This window comes from Dipodomys merriami, unplaced genomic scaffold (genome assembly GCF_024711535.1).
Source record: "Dipodomys merriami isolate MVZ:Mamm:240054 unplaced genomic scaffold, mDipMer1.0.p SCAF_1, whole genome shotgun sequence".
NCBI lineage: Eukaryota > Metazoa > Chordata > Mammalia > Rodentia > Heteromyidae > Dipodomys > Dipodomys merriami.
In genome coordinates this window covers 42276342-42296183 of record NW_027202270.1, presented here as the reverse complement: position 1 = coordinate 42296183, position 19842 = coordinate 42276342, and the positions used below count along the sequence as shown (strand labels likewise).

Genomic DNA, 19842 nt, shown 5'->3' with positions numbered 1-19842 from the left:
GGGGGGAGGGGAAGGGGCAATGCTTGAAGTGCAATTACAACTTTCTGTGAGAAAATGAACTCCAATTTTCAAGTATTTGGAAATTTTTGGAACAGTTTGTAATTCCATGGCTTGCCATTCGACTCAGTGTTATCTAGTCTAGCTATGGGATCTGAAATATACCACTTTATCTTTTCACTGCTGATTTACAGAAATGAGTTAAGCAAAGATACTCTTAAGTGACATTTTCAGTCTGAAAATCCAATTATTTACGATAAGTTGTTTTCAGCAAAATACCAACATTTAGCATTCAATTAAAAAATCCTTTTAGATTATTATTCAGCAGGGAAGCAGGAAAGGGGGTGTGGTTCAAGTGGCAGAGTGCCTACCTAGCAAGTGCAAGGCACTGAGTTTAAATCCCAATACTTGAAAAAAAAAATCTTCAGCAACATTAACAGTTCTTTCACAGGTATTTAAGGAAATATGCTCCATTATTTTCTTATGGGTCATATATAAGCATCACTTATTATAGATGCTTACTTTGAACTATATAGGAATTGACACTGAGTAGCTGCTATATATCTTTTTTAATATATCTTTTTTATTGTAAAGATACTGTGCAGAGGGGTTAAGTTACACGAGCAAGGTAATGAGTCCATTTCCTATCGAGCATTGTCACACCCTCCTTTATGTTTCCCCTACCATCGCTCCTTCCCGCCTTGCCTCAGTACTTTCATTCTAGGCTATTCAATCTATGTGTGTGGATATGTTAAAAGTAGAATCCAGATCTGATCAAAATCTCTCTCTACAAAGCTATGTCCACAAACTCAAATTAAGGTGTAATGGAAACAAGTATATTTATTTGGGCAAAATGAAGTTATTATGAAAGCAATATAGTAGCTCAAATACAATAGTTTACAGAACTGTCAAGTTTATTTTCCCTTCATGCACACCAGCCCTAAGGTAAGCTGCCCGATTAACAAGTAGCTATACTCTTTAGAGATGTAGGTTCCTGGTCCATTGTTGCTGTGCTTATATGAATTACTGTTGAGTCCTCTGAAAGGAAGAGTACACAAAAGGAGCACACATCCAAGTTGCAAATAGCCTCCTTCAAACAGCATTTTACAGCTATGACTCTGAGACTAGTACTTTAAGAGATTATATCGAGGATGATATGTGTAAGGATGAAATATCTACATATATATCATGTATATATACAAATATACGACATGTAATACAATTAAATGAAGATATGACTTACTCTTTGTACTCTAAAACAACTAGCATGGGGTGTGTGTCATCAGAAAAAAAAGATGCCATTTGCATGCAGGCCAGGAGGAAAGTCAGAACAGGATATGTTACTGTCCACTCCCCCCACATTCTGAGTCAAGAAAATGCATTGACTTTCTGGGATGGGCTCTCTGGGCCTTCAAATGCAGTCCATATAAGCAGACAGACACTTTATGAAGGTTTCTCGCTCCTTACCTGCTTGTCAAAGTGAGAAGCAACTCTATCATCCAAAATATGAAAACATACAGAAATGCTCCCCTGGGGCAGCATAAAACAAGTGATTTTCTTGTTTGAGAAACAAACTCGGTGAAAGAAGTGCTAGATTTGAGAACCTGACTTACATGACTGAGTTCCTTCCATGCACTGACCTTTACTGTACAAACACAGTAAGTGATAAGCAACTTTTAGCATTTTAATGTATGAATTTAATCCTCACACAAACCTCAAGATTGACTGGTTACTTCAGTAGTCTAACCAAGGTCACATGAATAGGAAGGGGGACAGGGTTCAAACCTGGCTTCCTGACTCCTGAATATGGAAAGGCTTTAACCACTACGTTTCATGTGTCAGAAGCATCTTCTAATGGGAATGTAGCACTTGGCATTCTATACAGCTCTACAATTTGGAAAGGGGTTCACACAGTCACAGGACTGAGAAAATCAGTCCCTAGACCTGCAAAGTCAAAGATCAGACCAGATATGTGATTTGAAAACTCTGGACAGTGCTGCTCTGGAGGTTAAGCGAGTCCCCATTTCAGTTACATTTCTGAATTGCAGAATAGGCTTTTCATTGAAGTATTAATTAACAAGTGGCTCAAGATAGTCACAGACCATGAAGGTGATTCAAGAGCAGTTAATTTTTATGAGGGTCCCGGGCCCCAAATCAATTATAGCGAGACCAACAAAAAGTTCCTTAAAAGTCAAACCTAATTCTATTATTACACTGTATTATACGTTGAAGTCAACATAGAAACAACCATTTCAAAAGTCTCTGGAAAAAGTAGTCATAAAAGATTAAGTACACTAGTCAGAAAAATATGAGGCAGGAAACAAGGAGATTTTCTATTTCTGACTTTGAATGAGAAGAGGCAGGAGATTTTATTTCTGATTTTGAATGAGAGAAGGCAGAGTTGCAACCAAGAGCTTTGAAAATACCACAGGCCCAATTAGAGCAGGCATTCAGTGTAGGATTCTAATACAGGAGGTTTATTAAAGAATGCTTATTTCACCATGGCACTGGCAAGTTCCAAGTTCAAGTGTTCTTGAAGGAACTCCCCAACACCCCTCCCCCTTTTAATTTTTTTTCCCCAGTCCTAGGGCTTGAACTCAGGGCCTGGGCACTGTCCCTGAGCTTCTTTTGCTCAAAGCTAGCACTCTACCACTTGAGCCACAGTGCTACTTCCAGCCTTTTTTGTTTATGTAATACTGAAGAATCAAACCCAGGACTTCATGCATGCTAGGCAAGCACTCTACCACTGAGCCATATTCCCAGCCCGAAGAATACTTTTTATGACTAATTTAGTTTTGAATGAAGCTTCTGCCCAAAGTGCGAGTCACAAAGACAATGTAAGAAAACTAAATTCTATCACACTTGCCCAAGTTTTGGGAACCAATCAAACCTCTTCTAACAACAAATTTGATTAAAATGGAGTTACAGACAAAATACAAGTTGCAAAAATACAATTCTAAAATATACAAAAGGTCACCAATATTCACAGAAAGAAAAATTCAGCTATGGGCAAATACTGTATTATCTATAGGCAATAGTTCTTGGAATTACAAACTTGTATTGACAAGGTAATTTTGTACAAGTACACAGAATGATGCAAAACTAAATACCAAATTAAACATCTTAAGCACTTTTAGTCACTATGAATGCAGTTACCTCAAAACTCAGTACTCTCATTAATGGTTCTCTTTTACAACATACAATTATTACCTTAAAGTTATACAACTATAAAGGCTTTTTAATAATATTTCACGCTTCTGTGATTTATATTGCTGAAATACCCAACAGTCCATTATTCTATTCTATATTCCAATATAGAAATATAACAAGAAGTTTTCAGTACTGGGTGCCAAATAGTTCATGCCTATAATCCTATTTACTCAGGAGGCTAAGATTTGAGGATTGAGGTTCGGAACCAGTCCAGGAAGGAAAGTCCGTAAGTCTCCTATCTAATTAACCAGGAAAAAGCCAGAAGTGGAGCTGTGGTGTAAGTGGCAGAGTGCTAGCCTTGAGCACAAAAGCTCAGGGACAGAGCCCAGGCCCAGAGTTCAAACCCCAGGACCAGAATTCTGGAAAAACATTTTTTTTTTCCACAGCAAAGTTGGTCATCTACACTTGCAACTTAGTTTTATCACATATTCAGAGCACTTCTTTGAGGTGACAGAGTGATACAGTAGAAGCAAAGGCTAGTTTGAGTATGAATCTACATTCCATGGAAACATAAAAGGGTGGTGGATGAGGACAAGGAGGTCTCACAGGGCTGTTAACAGCAGAAAAAAGGAGAATTCAAAGATGAGCGCATTCTAAGACTCTTCACCTTAAGAGAAGACTAAGTGGCAAATGGTCTCCAAATTCTTCCAGCTTTTTTTTTTTTTTTTTTCTTTTTGCTTATGTGGTACTGAGGAATCGAACCCAGGGCCTCAGGCATGCAAGGCAAGCGCTCTACCACTGAGCCACCTTCCCAGCCCTGGTCTCCAAATTCTTAACCTGTCATTATTTGTTTACAACTTTCAGATACAGCTTTTAAAACTGCTTAACTTAATGTGCTAAAATTTCAACTGACCTGAAATATTAATAGCAAATATGAAAAAAGTTTTATCATGAAAGACTATTCATATAAACTTTTGCAGGCACAGCTAATTGAAACAAAAATATTACCCACTAGAAATGGGTCCGCTTTCACAATTTAGTAATTTCAAAAGAAAGATTAAAACTAAAGATGCTTTCCAATATGATCAGAACAATAACAAACAAAATTCCTTAATTTTGGAAACAAATTTGTTTTCTTTCTGGTTAGAGTTACCTATGTTATAGCCTTTGTAATATCATTGCTATCATCTTTCAATAAATGTCCATCTACAAATTAATTAACTTTTTTGAGACAAATCCCTGGTATACTATTCCTTTGATTCCCATGAAAGAATCACTTTTAAGATACAATTGCAGCTGCCCCACACTGCCAGTTACTGTGTCATACACACGCCTTAAAATTCTGTAATCAGCAACCACCAGGTGCCGTATCGCATTCAGCACACCACAGTCAGTCAATACAGACATCCCCAAACACACCAAGGCTGGTTTTGTCAAATGTTTTATTGAGTGTAGACATCTGGAGTACTGTAAAACATGCATTATCTGTAGATTCAAAAAAGGAGCAAGCCACATTGTCCTCACTGTCAAATGTGTCAGGCTTGGCATACATGATGGAGATTAATGAAGTATCATGAGAGTAATATGGTTTCTGAAAAGCTTCTATAATTTGGAGTAGGGTCTTAATCATGTGAAAAGCAAAGCTGTTCACATTTAGTATCTTATATTTCATTGGAGGTACACTGAACTTTATAATTTTAAAACAAATAAAAAATAATTGGTTTGTAGAAGATGCCCATTTCCCCAACTTTATTCACCCCTTCAGAAATCTTAATTTTAAAAAATCATATGACTTCTGGAAGTTTTATGTTTATCTGAGCAAAAACTATTATTTCTTTTTTGGTTGCTGAGGTGTATTAAACTTGAAGAAGATAATATCTCCATCTTCAACAATATAATTTCTGCCTTGTTGTCTGTACTTTCCAGCAGCCTGAAAAACAGGAAATAGGTTCTTATTTTACAAACAAACACATAGAGAAAATACTAGAAAAAGATATGAAGAGTTAGTACTTGGATCATATTAAACAACAAAATAAAAAAAGAAAAACTGAAGGAAAGAAAATGAACAGAAAGGCATACCAATTCAAAACTAGACTTGAGAAGGAAAGTATTTCTGTTTGGGCAGAACTAGATTTTCCACATATACATAATCATAATGTATTCTCTACTAAACTGTTGGCACATAAATGTAATTATACCAATATCATTAAGTTTCATTACATGATGTTTATGGTACATTTCTGATGTGTCTGCAAACATCTAGTAAGTCACTGTAACAAAACAGATCAAACCAGGCAGAAAAGAAACTACATGCTGCTTTATTTGCTTAAATAAATTCTTTGGTGACAATGATAATATCGTAAAGGTAGTTTGCTATAAGAAAAGCTATGATCAATTGTAGCAGATTTTGAGCTTTTATTTATAGTTTTGGCAATGACCATACATAGTGGTACATACTAGAATTTATCATTGAAGTTTACTGATTAATGGTGCTAGTTACAAGCAGACTCTAACAGGTTGGAATTTCAAAGACACATTTTTTCCTCTTGTAAATCAGTTGGCAAAGCAACTGATTCCACCTGCTGGTATGCAGATCCAGATATGTAATCTGTTGTACTTTTAACAAAAACAAGTGGCAATTTCAGAAAACCAGGTTCACCCCGTGGCATAACATACACATCTCACCCTAAGCACAACAGGCTCTTCAGCACCATGGTTAGCATTTCACATAACTGACATGGTCCATGTGACCCCTGTCACTGAGTACTCTAGCAATGAGAACTTGAGGATCTTTTGGGAAAAAAAATTTCCCAAGTGTTTTCCCTCTGTTAGAATTTATTGAGAACATGAAACCTTTGCTCAGTTAAAATGAGCATTTTTCCTTGAAGATACTGATATGTGAAATTACACTTCAGTAACAAAATACTAACAAAGATCATATGAGTTTAAAATGAACAAACCACATCAGGAAGTCCTCAGTAACATATTTTAAATTATGTAGAATGTGCTATTAGAATAAAGTTTATTTCAAAGAGGACTATTATATACCACCATTCTCCAAAGTAAATAAATAATCACATGATTTTTTTAAAGACACAATGTATAATAGGCCATATGCTACTTATTTCTAGAATCTAAAGCCTACTGTTATAAAACTATATAGACAATCTAAATCAAATACATATTGACATGACACATTAATATAAGTTTATATACTTTGTTAGCACTCAAGTTTACTATTAACAGTGACAGTGTTCCTTTAAATTCTCTAAAGACCATTTAATCCATTTCCACTGCTATCAGAAACACTGGTTGAAAAAAAAATCAATACCCATTTGTGAATCTTGAGTATGTATTAAACAAGACACGTCTAACCAGTTCATTTGCACTTGAAAGCAGCCATCTGTAGAAGCCAGCTTTGCCTAAGCAGATATGATTGCTAATAATGTGATATCCCTATAGACTACAAAGCCCACACAGAGCTATTCAGTACATAGTTCACAGCACTGGCATTAAATTAGTTATACTGCTCTGGCGTTAGAAATACATATGCATACATACACATATATACAATCTTGCTCTCAAACTTAAAACCTACTGGGGAATATGCAAGTAAATAGTTGAAAAAGAAACATAAAGCATTTCAGAAATATTTCATTTTACTCAAGAGGTCAGATTTTAAAATGTTAGGTTTAAACAATGTAAAATATCTAATTGTATTCCAGGCTGGAAAGTCAAAGGTCAACCTTTTCCAATTTATAATATAAAGTTCTGAGTTAGTGTTAAATATTTTCATAAGTGTAAAATATCTTCTTACTATATCATATAGTTTCTCCAAATTGTTAAAGAAAATATTTATAATTCATATTTTCTTTCCAGTTTATAACAAAAATCAACCAAGGATTGGTAACACATTGGGCTATAAGAATATAAAAAAGGAGCATCTGATCTCTAAATTTGAGAAAGGGAAAAGTATCTTTACTTTTACTTTCTTTACAAAAATACATATATACCAACATGATGTAGCATGTTGACAAATAATTTGAGATTATTTTCAAATCTAATTAGTACTCCTGACAAAGCTCTATCTCAATATTTGCATACCTATCTACTATATTAATACAGATGACACCACTGGAAAATTAATGACTTTGTTTAGTTGTAAACTGTAACTTCACTCTTTTAAAAAATCAAACAGCTCTCATTCAACACAGAATCAACTCTATTAAGAGTTTTCTCTCCTCTTTCTAGTGTTCTAATAATTCTATTTAAGTCCTGCTGTCCAGTATGACCATTCTAATGACTTAAAAAAAAAAAGCAAACAGCTCTCATTCAACACTGAATCAACTCTATTAAGAGTTTTCTCTCCTCTTTCTAGTGTTCTAATAATTCTATTTAAGTCCTGCTGTCCAGTAATGTCATTCTAATGACACTAATGAGAATATACCAAACATGAAGCCTTTTCATATCTCTTTCAAATTATAAGCTAAAAACACAAGACAGTCTCAAGTATTTTTTATGGTAGTCTTAAATTAAATAAAACTGAATTAAAGAAGCCTTTGTATGTCAGTTTAGTGTGACCCTTGTATTAGAAATTACTAGATTTTCTTTGTAAAATCTAATGAGCCAAAATATTAAACATTACATTAAATTTAATTACAGTAAAAGTATTTATTTCTCATATATAACACTGCTTCACTATGATATGTGAAAATCAAATTATACTTATTAGCTAAAATAAAGCACAATTTTGGACCTGCCCTCTAGTGTTGAGAAAGCAAATCAAATTCCCCAAGATCTTTTTTTTAAAAAAAAAAAAAAAGGAAAAGTAAAACCACAAAGTTTCAGTGACATCAAATACATACAACTTGCATTTCACATATTGAGAAATGTATTTAGTATAATGCTTTTACTAGCCATTACTGAACAAATTCTTTGAAATTATTTATGACTTAAAACCAGTTTTTCTTTTTTCACGTACAGGAAAATACCCCACACAAGTACTTCAAATTTACACTCTTTAAATATGATCTTAAAAGCATGTTAACTTCTATAGTTCTGATTCAGTTGATAGTAATTTTGAATCCTGATAATCTTATTTTATGCTGTGCAGTTTAAAAGACAACCATCGTTCATTTTTATCATGGATATCTTCATGCGGTAGAAAATAATGAAATATGCACATAATATAATTCTTTACCTTGACTGCATTTTCAGAACCTTCCTCCTTAAAATCGTCGTATTTCATTACTTCAGCCATAATGAATCCCTTTTCAAAATCTGTGTGAATCTTTCCTGCAGCCTGAGGTGCCTTCGTCCCTTTCTTTGAAAAGAAAAACCAGAAAAAACTAATTGAATTTAAGATTATTGATTGTAAGTATAATTTCTTTAATCTACAGTTGGGTCAACTAAAACTCAGGTAATATCAGTTAAGATATCAGCTATAAAATTAGAACATTTTTAACATTGAGTTCTGTGCAACAGTTTTAGCACAGACAGACAACAGATATTAAAGAAGCATAACTTTGTTTTTCTGAACAGCCATCCACAGTTTTATTGATTTAGATGCAGTAGTCTGGTTTCGGTGTAGGTTTCATTTCGATTTTCTATTCTTCACAGTGGAAAAAAATAAAGATTTTTAAGCAACTCACACTAAATCATAAAAGGTTTTAAACAGATAAAAAGCCTTTAAAATTTCATCTAAGGAAAACAGAAAAATCAATACATAGGGACATTTTAAAGGCATTTTTAACAAATCAGGTAATCTACATTCAGCATATAATGTTGGAATTCCCAAGAAATTTAATAGTAAGATTTCTGAACATTTTGTATAGTACACACTGCTTCTAATCATCATGAAGGAAAGAGAAATGTCATATAATTATCCCATATGTTAAATTACAAGAACATATATTCCAGACACACACAATCACAGAAAGAAATTTGAGAAATAATGGTGACCTAAAAGCTGCTTAATAAAGCATGTTAAAGTGATAAGGAGTATGACACTATAAAGCACAGTTTTTACAATAAAAGATGTATTGGGTTAATATGGCTACTCACTGAAGCTTACCTGACTAAATATCTTAGCACATTAAATCATGGATACTTATAATCAGTCTTAAGATAAACCAGCTTTCACATTTTCAAGCATAGAGTATGCCTTCTTTCCTGTTTAACATGCTCAAATTTGAAGTTTTAAGACTTTAAATACATCTTTCAAATATATACTAAAAATAAACACTGACATTTTGTTTATTAACTTGGATTTGATTTGACACTATTTTTAAAGTTTATATAAAAGGATCTTAGTTAGAAGTCAAACATTTTTTTGTTTTTTTTAACAAAAGGGAGAGGAAGTAAAATAAAAGTGAGTCTTAAATTCACAAAGGCTTATCTAACATTATGTTCAACTGTTCCATGTTTTTATCTATATTAAATAAAAATAAATGTAACTGTAGTCATTGAAGACAGAAATCAAAGCAGCACTAAAATTCATCACACAGCATATTTTTTCAAAAGCATAATGAAAGACTTAATGAGACTCTGAATCTAAAAGTTCTGACATTATTTTTATATTCCAAACACACTATTTAGGATTACATGTATTTAAAATATTTTTCAATAGTAACTACTATATTACAATATATTTATATTCAAGAGCAAAGCATCATAGTTCAGTTTCTATTGTCCTTTGGGAATAAATTAGTCATTCTCTCTGATCACATTCAGTACATAGCAATATTTGACATACATTCACATTTTTAAAGTAGTAAGATTAAACATATAACAGTAAAAATAAATATCACTTCCATGAATTCAACTAAAAAGGCATGAATTATTACACATTGAGTTTAGCTTTTTGAGCCCAACTGTGTATCTATGAAGAGCATAATGATGTCATATTGCTTTTATTGCTGAAAATGTAATCCGAGCAAAGCAAAGGAGGAAAGAACCACCCGCAACCCAAACAAACTTAGCGAATACAAAATGAAAAGCAACATCAATTTCACTGCAGACAAACCCAGTCACACAGATTAAGCAAGCACAATACTGGTGCGTCTTATCTCTGACCACAGGAGGAGGGTAGACAGATCCTACAGGATGAAGAAATTCAGACTATGTAATAGGCAGAATCAATTGTTACCTGCCTCAATCAATGCCGCTCCACTTTCACTGTTCAGCAGCTCACAAATAATTAAAGTTATCCTGGACAAAAACCTCATCTGTAATGACTAGCTAACCGCCACCATGACAAACTTCAAAGTCAGTGATATCAATCTGAATTCAATAGTGTGGAACTGGATATAGCTGATGAATAAGTATGAATCTTACCCTGATGGTCCATGCACGCACTTCATCTGGGCCTGCAGTGAAAAAGTATTCTAGTTGGAGTGCTGCAAACCCAGCCTTAATGATCTTTGGCAAAGCACTGAAATGAAATGAAACAAATTCACTCAACACATAAGTTGACTCTGCCAGAGATCAGTATAGAGCTAAAATGATTCATCTCAAGCAAAAATTATTAAAGATATTAATAAATGACCATTCAACTTTCATAACATACTCAAAGAGATCAGACAGCAAGGGACTATTAAAAATATCCCTCCAAAATTGGTTTTTAACTCTATTAGCCTAAAGATACCATTTTGAATTGTTTACTACTAAAAAAGAAAAATTTGATTTATTTCATCCAATATAAATTATTTCCAGGTCCTGGGCTATGAAAGGCAAATTTATTTTGATTGAAATCCAATATTCTAACAATATACTACTGTTACCGAGAAAAAAATATGGCAAGTGATGCACCCTTTCCCCTCCCCCACTGAATATGACGAAAGAGTTTTGGCGATCATCCCTCCTCAAAAATATACATAACTAATACCTATGTTATAATTAAAACACTGTACAGAGATGACAGATGACAGTTAAAAACTTAATTTAAAATAAATCTTTTCACTCTGTCTCATGGTAAAGAAAGGAGAAGATTCCCTCTTTATAATGGTAATTACTCTGTCATTTATTATTCTATCAGCGCAAGCAATTAAATTACTGCAAGGAAATAGTTGATAATAAAGTGTAGGGAAAATGAATGCTAATTAACCTTTGTGTCATGTTCGCTTCCAGATACTTCTGTCTCTCCTCAGCACTCAATTCTTGCAACTTGAGTTCCAAGGCCCCACTAAAAGGAATGACCAAGGCACCTGGGTCATACTTGTCCACCCACTCTTTAATTTTTATCAACCTGTAGACAAAAAAGGGCACAACATTATCTTGTAGTGCATGCATGACTGTACCACATTCATTATTATCAAGTAGCACATACATATTCATAAGAATTGCACGGTTTTATGATGCCATCTTTTTGTGTATAGCTTTCCAAGGTCAAGACATTAACAGGCAGCTTCTGCTTCAGGTATACGCAATAATATTTTACTATACTGTAGTTTTACTCTAACACACAGAAACCATTTTACAAGTATTTTAAAACTTTTAAAAGTTATTCTAAATCTATTCAGTGTTATCACCTGTACTTTGAATAAAGGCTCAATTTTATAAATTCTTCTTGCTTTTTTTTTTTAAAAAACAAGGTAAGTTTCAAAAAAGAATATATAAACTTTTCCTTGTATAGAAATCAGACCTTAAAATGCCTGCTAATTTTGAGGGGTCCTTGAAAAATAATTTGTTCCACCCAGATTATCTACATGCTTGATTTACTTCCTTGTTGAACTAACAGAATTTACAGCTATAGCTGGTTTTTGAGGTTTTTTTTTTCTCTTAACAGAAACAAAAGAAAGCTGGGTTCCAGTGGCTCACATTTATATCCTAGATACTGAGGAGGCTGAGATCTGAGCATCACAGTTGCAGTTGGAAGTCAGCCTGGGCTGAACAGTTCATGAAATTCTTATCTCTAATTAACTACCAAAAGTCAGAAGCGGAGCTATGGTTCAAGTGGTAGAGTGCTAGCCTTGAGCACAAAAGCTCAGGGATAGAACCTAGATGCTGAATTCAAGGACCAAGACCAAAATAAATAAATAAATACAGATTTACAAATATATCCAATCCTGTACACACTATTCTTCTGAGCCTGACTTTCTGTATAATACAAATGAAGAAATCCTTAATCATGATTTGGAGAGCTAAATCAGCAAACATCTGTAACATCTTGTTACCTGAAAACACAGTAATGAGTCACTTTTTTCATTTTTCTTCTAAACTATGGAGGGTTTTGTGGCAAAGCAATATTTAGAACATAAATGTGGCAAATACAACTAAAAGGTTCCAATCTAAAAGGTTTTCAATTCTTAAGCAGGTTACTGCACCTGTTTTTAAGCCTGGTTTCTTTTTCTTTTGGTTGTGGGGCTTGAACTCTGGGCCTGGGCGCTGTCCCGTGCTCTTCAGCTCAAGGCGAGCGCTCTACCACTTGAGCCATAGTGCCACTTCTGGTTTTCTAGTGGTTTATTGGAGATAAAGAGTCTCACGGACTTTCCTACTTGGGCTGGCTTTAAACGGTGATCCTCAGATCTCAGCCCCCTGAGTAGCTAGGATTACAGGCGTGAGCCACCAGCACATGGCTTGGCCTGGTTTCTTATCTACAGAAATATAGGCCTACATATAATATTGTATCATAAATACCTTAGAAAAATAATGCCTGTACATAGCAAACAGATAATTAACAAGGGCTACTATTATCTTGCTTCCTCCGGTAATCATAGCATACACTCTTAGGGGTCTAGAATTGTATTTTATGCAAATTTGACTATGGGGCTGGAACTAAGGGTTCATAATTGCGAAGGAGACACTCTATCAATTGATCTATGGCCTCAGCCCTTTTCATTTTAGTTATTTTTCAGACAGGTTCTTACATATTTGCTGGTCTGGATCAATTTTCTTATTTGTGCTGTGTTGACAGGAAAACCACCATGCCCCACTTACTGATTGAGATAAAGTCTTGCTAACTTTTATTTGGGCTGGCCTCAAATAACAATCCCCCCCAATTTCTACCTCCCAACTAGCTAGGATTACAAGTGTGAGCCACTATGAAGGTCCTATATTCAATACTTTAATGTATGACAGAGACTTAAATTATTCCACTGGCCTCTTTCAGTAGGACCAAAGTTTTAATAGTTATTATGGCCAGTTACTGTGGCAGAAATCTTCCAATAATTAATGTAAATGTGACTTTTGTGGGTAAAGCAAAGCAAGAACTGAAGAACAAATCCATCATAACTCAACTATCAAAGAAAATGGCAGGTGCTCATAGTAGAAAATTAAGACTATGGCTCACTGAACAGGATTCAGGAAAGAGGGAATGAAAAATTCACAAAGCAGTTTGTGCATGCTTGTTATACAAAGACAACTACTTATTTAATGGTATTAGAAGCTTTTAATCATTGTAATAATATTTGTTTCCTTTTGTTCACATCCGAAAAATCAGACCAACCCATTAAGATTTATTTTGGAATGTAGTATATGGCCTTTAAGATATAATTCAAACCAGATATTTTCTTATCCAAAATTATAAAGGACAGGATAAAAGAAAAGAAAAAGGGAAAAATTTAAATTGGTACTTTTACATATAACATCATGACATTCTAAGTTACTTTAAAGACGCATACTATTCAAATACAAGTCTGTATTAAAATGTTATCATCAATGGTTTAGTAACAGTTTTATTATACAAGTTAGAATCAAATATGTAATTTGAAAAGCAGATCACACACCAAATACAGATTCAAAGAAAGTGAAATAAAACAAGCCCATGTAATAAGGATAATATTAAAATATCACCCACATTGTCTCATAAGTATGGTCAACATTAAGTAATAAAACTAAGACTGTTAGGAAACAAGATAAGAAATAATTACTTTGGCTAAAACATCAATTCAGAATAACAATAGTTCTACCCTGTCATTTTAACAGTCTTTCCTGCAGAGCCCTCAGAGGGATTATTTGCATTCCTCAGGTGTTCTATTGTACAATTCAGATGAATAAAGACTTACAAATCATTCCTCTACCGCCAATGTAAGACTTTGATCTGGTGAATACACCATTGTACCTTAACTATAATTGGCAAAAAAAACCTGACAGTGTAGAGCATCACAAGCTTAATAACAAAGGAGAATATCTCAAAGTGTTGACAGATGATCTTCATAATGCAGAAGCAGAGCGGGTACATTTTAGCAGTAAATGAGCACTAAGGTCTAAAGGTCTCTAAAGTGACTGACATCAGACCTGCTACAGCCTCACTAAAGAAAAAGGTACCAGAGCACTCTCCGTAAAGTGAGTAAGGCTCTATGCCTGCAAGCTTTACTTTTGTGACTTTCACTGTCATAGACAACACAGGGAAGATAAAAAGTGAGTTAGGTTCTCTGGCAGTCTGCTTTACTTTTTGTGACTTTTACTATCAAACAAAGGTGATAAGTGTTCCAAAGTGATTTTTTAAAATTATGTATCTGAAAGATGTTCTGGATAATTAAACACCTGAGATGGAAACATATGTACATATATAAAATGCATATTTTATATATATATACATATTAGGTCTGAAGGTTACAACAGTGTGAAAATGAGGCCAAGATCACAAGTTTGAACCTCATAGGGACCAGTTACTTTTTGCAGAAATAAATGTCTATTCTCTTGATATAAAACATACCTTAAATTATATTAGTTATCTCAAAAGTGTGCTTTTGGCACTTAAGAGACACAGAACATTAAAGTTGCCCTAGAAAAACAATTCTAAGCACATTCCATCAACATAATTGAACAATAATAAATACCAATAAATGTCTTAAAAATAAACTTAATTCCTACAGACCAAATTAGTAAAGATTATATTGTCATAGAATATCAGATTATATAAGGTGGAGAGAGAAGCAGCAGTAAGGATAGTAGACTCTGAGAGTTACTGTAAAGACTTTTCAAAACACTTATTTTGCAAATTTATATGGACAGATTACTGCAATAGGATCCATTCTTCTTGATAAGGAGCTAAAGCTATGTCTGATTTTCTTCAGTCTATGAGTGACAAATGGAAGAAATGCCATAATTGGCATTTTCCTTCATGTGAATATTTTCACAGTAAAAGGACAAAGCAAGGATATTAGTTTTTGTTGTTGTTGTTGTTGTTTTTGTGCCAGTCTTGGAGCTTGAACTCATCTGAGTATTGCCCTGAGCTTTTTTGCTCAAGCTAGTTCTGGCTCTTTGGTGGTTAACTGGGGATGAGAGTCTCGTGGACTTTCCTGCTTAGGCTGGCTTAGAACCATGATCTTCAGATTTCAGCCTCCTGAGTAGCAATGATTATGTATCCCAGCTAAGTACACTTAAAGAGATTTATTGGTAGGTTATGATGTTAGATTCTTTGAATAAGATCTTTAGTACAAAAATGTGTCAAAAATTTACTTTTTATCTTATAATCTGACATTCTTAGGCAGTACTGAAATTCTAGATTCGAAAATTTTATTTTCCTTTTATTTTTGATTTCCTAGGGTTGCTTATTCCTTTTCTAGATACAATTTTTCTTTTTCTTTTTCTTTCTTTCTTTTTTTTTGGTGGTGCTGGGGACAGAATCCAGGGCCTCATGCAAACACTCTACTACATACTCTTTGGATTAATATTTTACTTTTACTTAATGAATTTCTTGTCCTTTTCAATATGATTTAAAAATTTCAGGCTGCTTTTTACATCTAGTTTTCTGATAAGAAGCCAAAGCCACATTTTAGTTTCTTGTCTCACGAGTGACAATGTAAGTTGTTTGGGCATAACTCCCTCTCCTTGTCATCTGCTAATGATGTTCCAGGACACGTGTGTGTGTGTGTGTGTGTGTGTGTGTGTCACAGAGAGAGAGAGAAAGAGAGAAGTGTGCATGTGCTTGCACACTCAAATGTGTATGGGATGGGATGTCATTTGACAGTAGCAGCTATGCTACTCAAGAGCCTAGTAGTCCCTGGGCTGAGCTGTATCTGTGGTATAGCTTTGCTTACTTCGAGAAAGACATGGAATGTTCAAGGCTCTGGGTCAATTACTAGTTTAAGCCCAGTCTTCTTTTGGTAATTACCCCAAGGATAAAGTTTCTCCTTGCCTAGAAGAGGTAAAAGTATCTTTCTAGTAGTGATCATGGAAATGCCATTTTCTAGGTTTTATGAATGAGTTCTAGTACAGAGGGAGCCTTGGACCTGTATCTTGACTGTTATTCCCATATGTACACTTTAGTTTCTAAACCACAAATTGGCCTATTTTTCTGTGAGGTGCAATCACATCAGTTTTATTCTCCACTTCATTGCATTTCCTTCTTGTTTTTGGCTACTGTTTTCAAGTCTTACTGTGTGTTCTATCTAAAACCACTACAACACCATCAATACCCCTAACTCCTCTTAGACAGGGTCTCACTATGTAACCTAGGGTGGCCTGCAATTCATGATTTTCCTATCTTAGTCTCCTGAGTGATAGGTTCACGCACTACCATGCCTGTTAATATCAGTCTTATGTTATTTGATACTTATATTAGAAATGAGAAGGGAGCTTGGCTCAATCTGCCATGTTAACTGAAAGCACTCCATATTGGCGTTAAACCCCCATTTTATAGTACTCTAATACAATAGCTTCTCAACTTTGATCATCACCAACAGAAGAAACAGATTTTACAACTTTGACTCAAACACAGGGTATACAGACATATTACATTCACACACATATTCAAACTGAGACAGGTTACACAAAACAATACTTACTTTTAAAAAGGGAATAGAACAATCTCAACAGTGTTATTTGATCTTTTTCACAGAAACCAAATTCTTGCAACTTGAAATAATTTTCTCTAGCATACTTTAATAAGAACTTAATGTTTCCTTCCTCTACCTTCCCTCCTTTCCCTTTTTCCCCCCACCACTTCCCCCCCTCCCTCCCTCTCTCTCTCTCTCAATTGTCATTTTGGTTTTTTCTTTTTCCTGGACAGTAATGAGGTTTGAAATAAGGGCCTTGCACTTGCCAGGCAAGTGATCTGGTAAGCCATGCCCCTACCCCTTAATATCTTCATTTCTATACCTCATACTCTTCTAGTCTTTCAACTGCCCTCAGCAATTCAAATATGTTTGATTTTTCCTAAAAATTCTTTAAAGATGCATCAGTTCGGCATTAAAGCCAACTTGTATCACCAATTATGTACCTTTACTAAATATTAGAACTCTCTCAAATCTGCTTTTTCTACTTTGTAATGAAGTATACTTAAAATCTTTCAAATGTTACAAATTGCACTATTAGCCCTTAAACATACTTTATGTAGTTTCTTTGTATGAACTTATATCTTCTTTATTTTTTAAATCAGGGGTAGCTGGGCACTAGTGGCTCATGCTTGTAATCTCAGCTACTCAGGAGGCTGAGATCTGAGGATCATGCAACAAAACCACAGCAGGAAAGTCCTTGAGACTCTTATTTCCAATTAACTAACAACAACAACAAAAAAAGCCAGTACTGTAGCTGTAACTCAAGTGGCAGAATGCTAGCCTAGAGCAAAAAAGCTCAGGGACAGTGCCCAGTGCGCGCGCGCGCGCGCACACACACACACACACACACACACACACACACACACACACACACACACACACACACACACACACACACACACACACACAGAACCATAGGTCAATATTCAGAAAATGATGCACGGCTGGTAAATTCCATTACTTAACATCATCAGTCAATGTCATTAAGGACCTGGTCTTTACTAAGCTAGATCCTCTCATTTTGTCCATAGTACAGATATGGGCTATGATATACACTGAGGTCACTTCTATTCCCCTTCTTTGCATGTTTATTCTCATTTCCATTACAATCATTCAGAGTCCCCAAGAATGACTTAAAGACGGCACCCTTTTTCACTTTCCAAACATCATTACTGCAAATTAAAGCTAATTTATACTTTCCTAGAAGAAATTAAAATGTGAGGCTAACAGAAGTTATTATTTCCCCCTAAGTATTATAAAACATTATTTAGTTAATCCAGTTATTTTACAAATGACAACCAATAAAACTGGGATCTGCACTAAAAGTATTTTTTTAATTTTTATTTTTCAGCAATATTGAGGATTGAATTCAGGGTATTATGTATGCTAGTTAATAATCACTCTACCACTTGTACCACAACCATATTCCTTTTTGTATTTTCCATTTTGCTATTTTAAGATAGGTCTCATTGCTAACTTTGCTGTAGCTGACTTCTGCTTTAGCTTGCAATCCTTCTGTCTCTGCCTTGGGAATAACTGGGATACAAATATGCCCCTCCATGCCCATCCTGCAATAAACCATTAATAGCACACAGGCTGAACTATATGTCATCAATACTATCCTTTCAAAGTAAAAAAAAATAAATACAAGCTCTAAAAAATTAAAAACTGCCAACTCTTCAGTTTTTATTTTTAATTTTTTATTATCTTCAAGTAGTTGTACAAAGAAGTTCCCATTCTACAAAACAGTATATGAATACAAAGTGTCTGATAACATTGTCACCGATCGCTAGGGCTTGAACTCAGGGACAGGGTGCTTTCCCTTAGCTTTTTCTCTCAAGTCTGGTGTAATACCACTTGAGCCATACCTCTATTTTTGGTTTTATGCTGGTTAACTGGAGTAAGAGTCTCTCTGATTTGTTTTCCAAGGCTGGATCCTCAGATCTCAGCTTCCTGAATGGCCAGGGATTGTAGGCATGAGTCACTAGCACCCAGCTCACAATTTTTTGCTTGTATATTAAAACACATCTTATTTGTCCATATTTGTTGGATTATTTAGGAAGTCTGCAGTTAACAATGGGAGGGGAATAGGGGATAGGGAAAATGGATGAGAGAAGAAAAAACAAAAAAATTCTAATTTGACTAGGTCTTGAAATTTAACTGCTCTTCTAAAGGACAGCCTCATCTGTAAGAGACTTCAAGTTTCTAGTTTTCTTGCCTGATTTAATGAGGCTGTATAATAACAATGACTATTTTGCTTCTTAGTGTGATCACAGCACCTGAGTGCTTGTTAGAATTTGCAATCTAGAGCCTCACCCCTAGATCAGAATCTGCATTTTAACAAGATCCCTGGGTAATCCATATGCATGTTACATTTCCAGAAGCACTGAATTTAAGGAACTGAAAGCACGGAAGGTCAGAGATGCTGATGTAAACCAACTGGTAACTAAGCAGACAGATGTTGACAGCTTAGTCCACTGCCATAGAAGAATGAGAATAATAGAAACATCTTGTTTAACCCTCACCAGAACAGGAAAAAAAAATTACAAGTTTCAAGAAGTCTAAGGCAAATGTTTTGTCTGAATCTCATGAAATGTCAAATAAGTTTCAGTGCAGATAGAGTTTCAAATACAGAAAAAATAATTATCTAGTTTTACAGCAGTACTATGGTCAACAGTTTCTTACTTTAAATGAAACCATTATTAATACTTCTTTTTGAGACAAGGCCTTAGTTATTATGTAGCCCAAATTGGCCTAGAATTCTCTATGTATACCATGAAGTTGCAATGCTCCTGTTTCTAATTCCTAAGTGCTGGAATTGCAAGTTTGTACATCAACCAACACACACAGTTTTGTCTCTTATATTCTAATAAACCTGAATACCTGAAAAAAAGCACCTGAAGTAAATTAACATTGGGTTCTAGATTCAAAATATAAGAAGTGATTTCCAGCATAGAGGATTTCATAAAATCTG

The 19842-nt window shown here is 34.6% G+C and overlaps 1 protein-coding gene across 2 annotated transcripts in view; it reads right to left on the bottom strand.

Moving 5' to 3' along the window:
- Nucleotides 1-4174: 4174 nt before the first annotated feature.
- The window catches only part of Ola1 (Obg like ATPase 1), a 116269-nt gene continuing 100601 nt past the window's right edge, over nucleotides 4175-19842 (bottom strand). For both annotated transcript variants that reach the window (XM_070020710.1, XM_070020720.1), the window contains 4 exons: nucleotides 11252-11392; nucleotides 10483-10579; nucleotides 8348-8470; nucleotides 4175-5077 (listed from right to left, as the gene is read on the bottom strand). In XM_070020710.1, coding sequence (XP_069876811.1) covers nucleotides 4976-5077; nucleotides 8348-8470; nucleotides 10483-10579; nucleotides 11252-11392 — 463 coding nt within the window. In that variant the 3' untranslated portion in view covers nucleotides 4175-4975. The remainder of the gene's footprint in view (nucleotides 5078-8347; nucleotides 8471-10482; nucleotides 10580-11251; nucleotides 11393-19842) is intronic.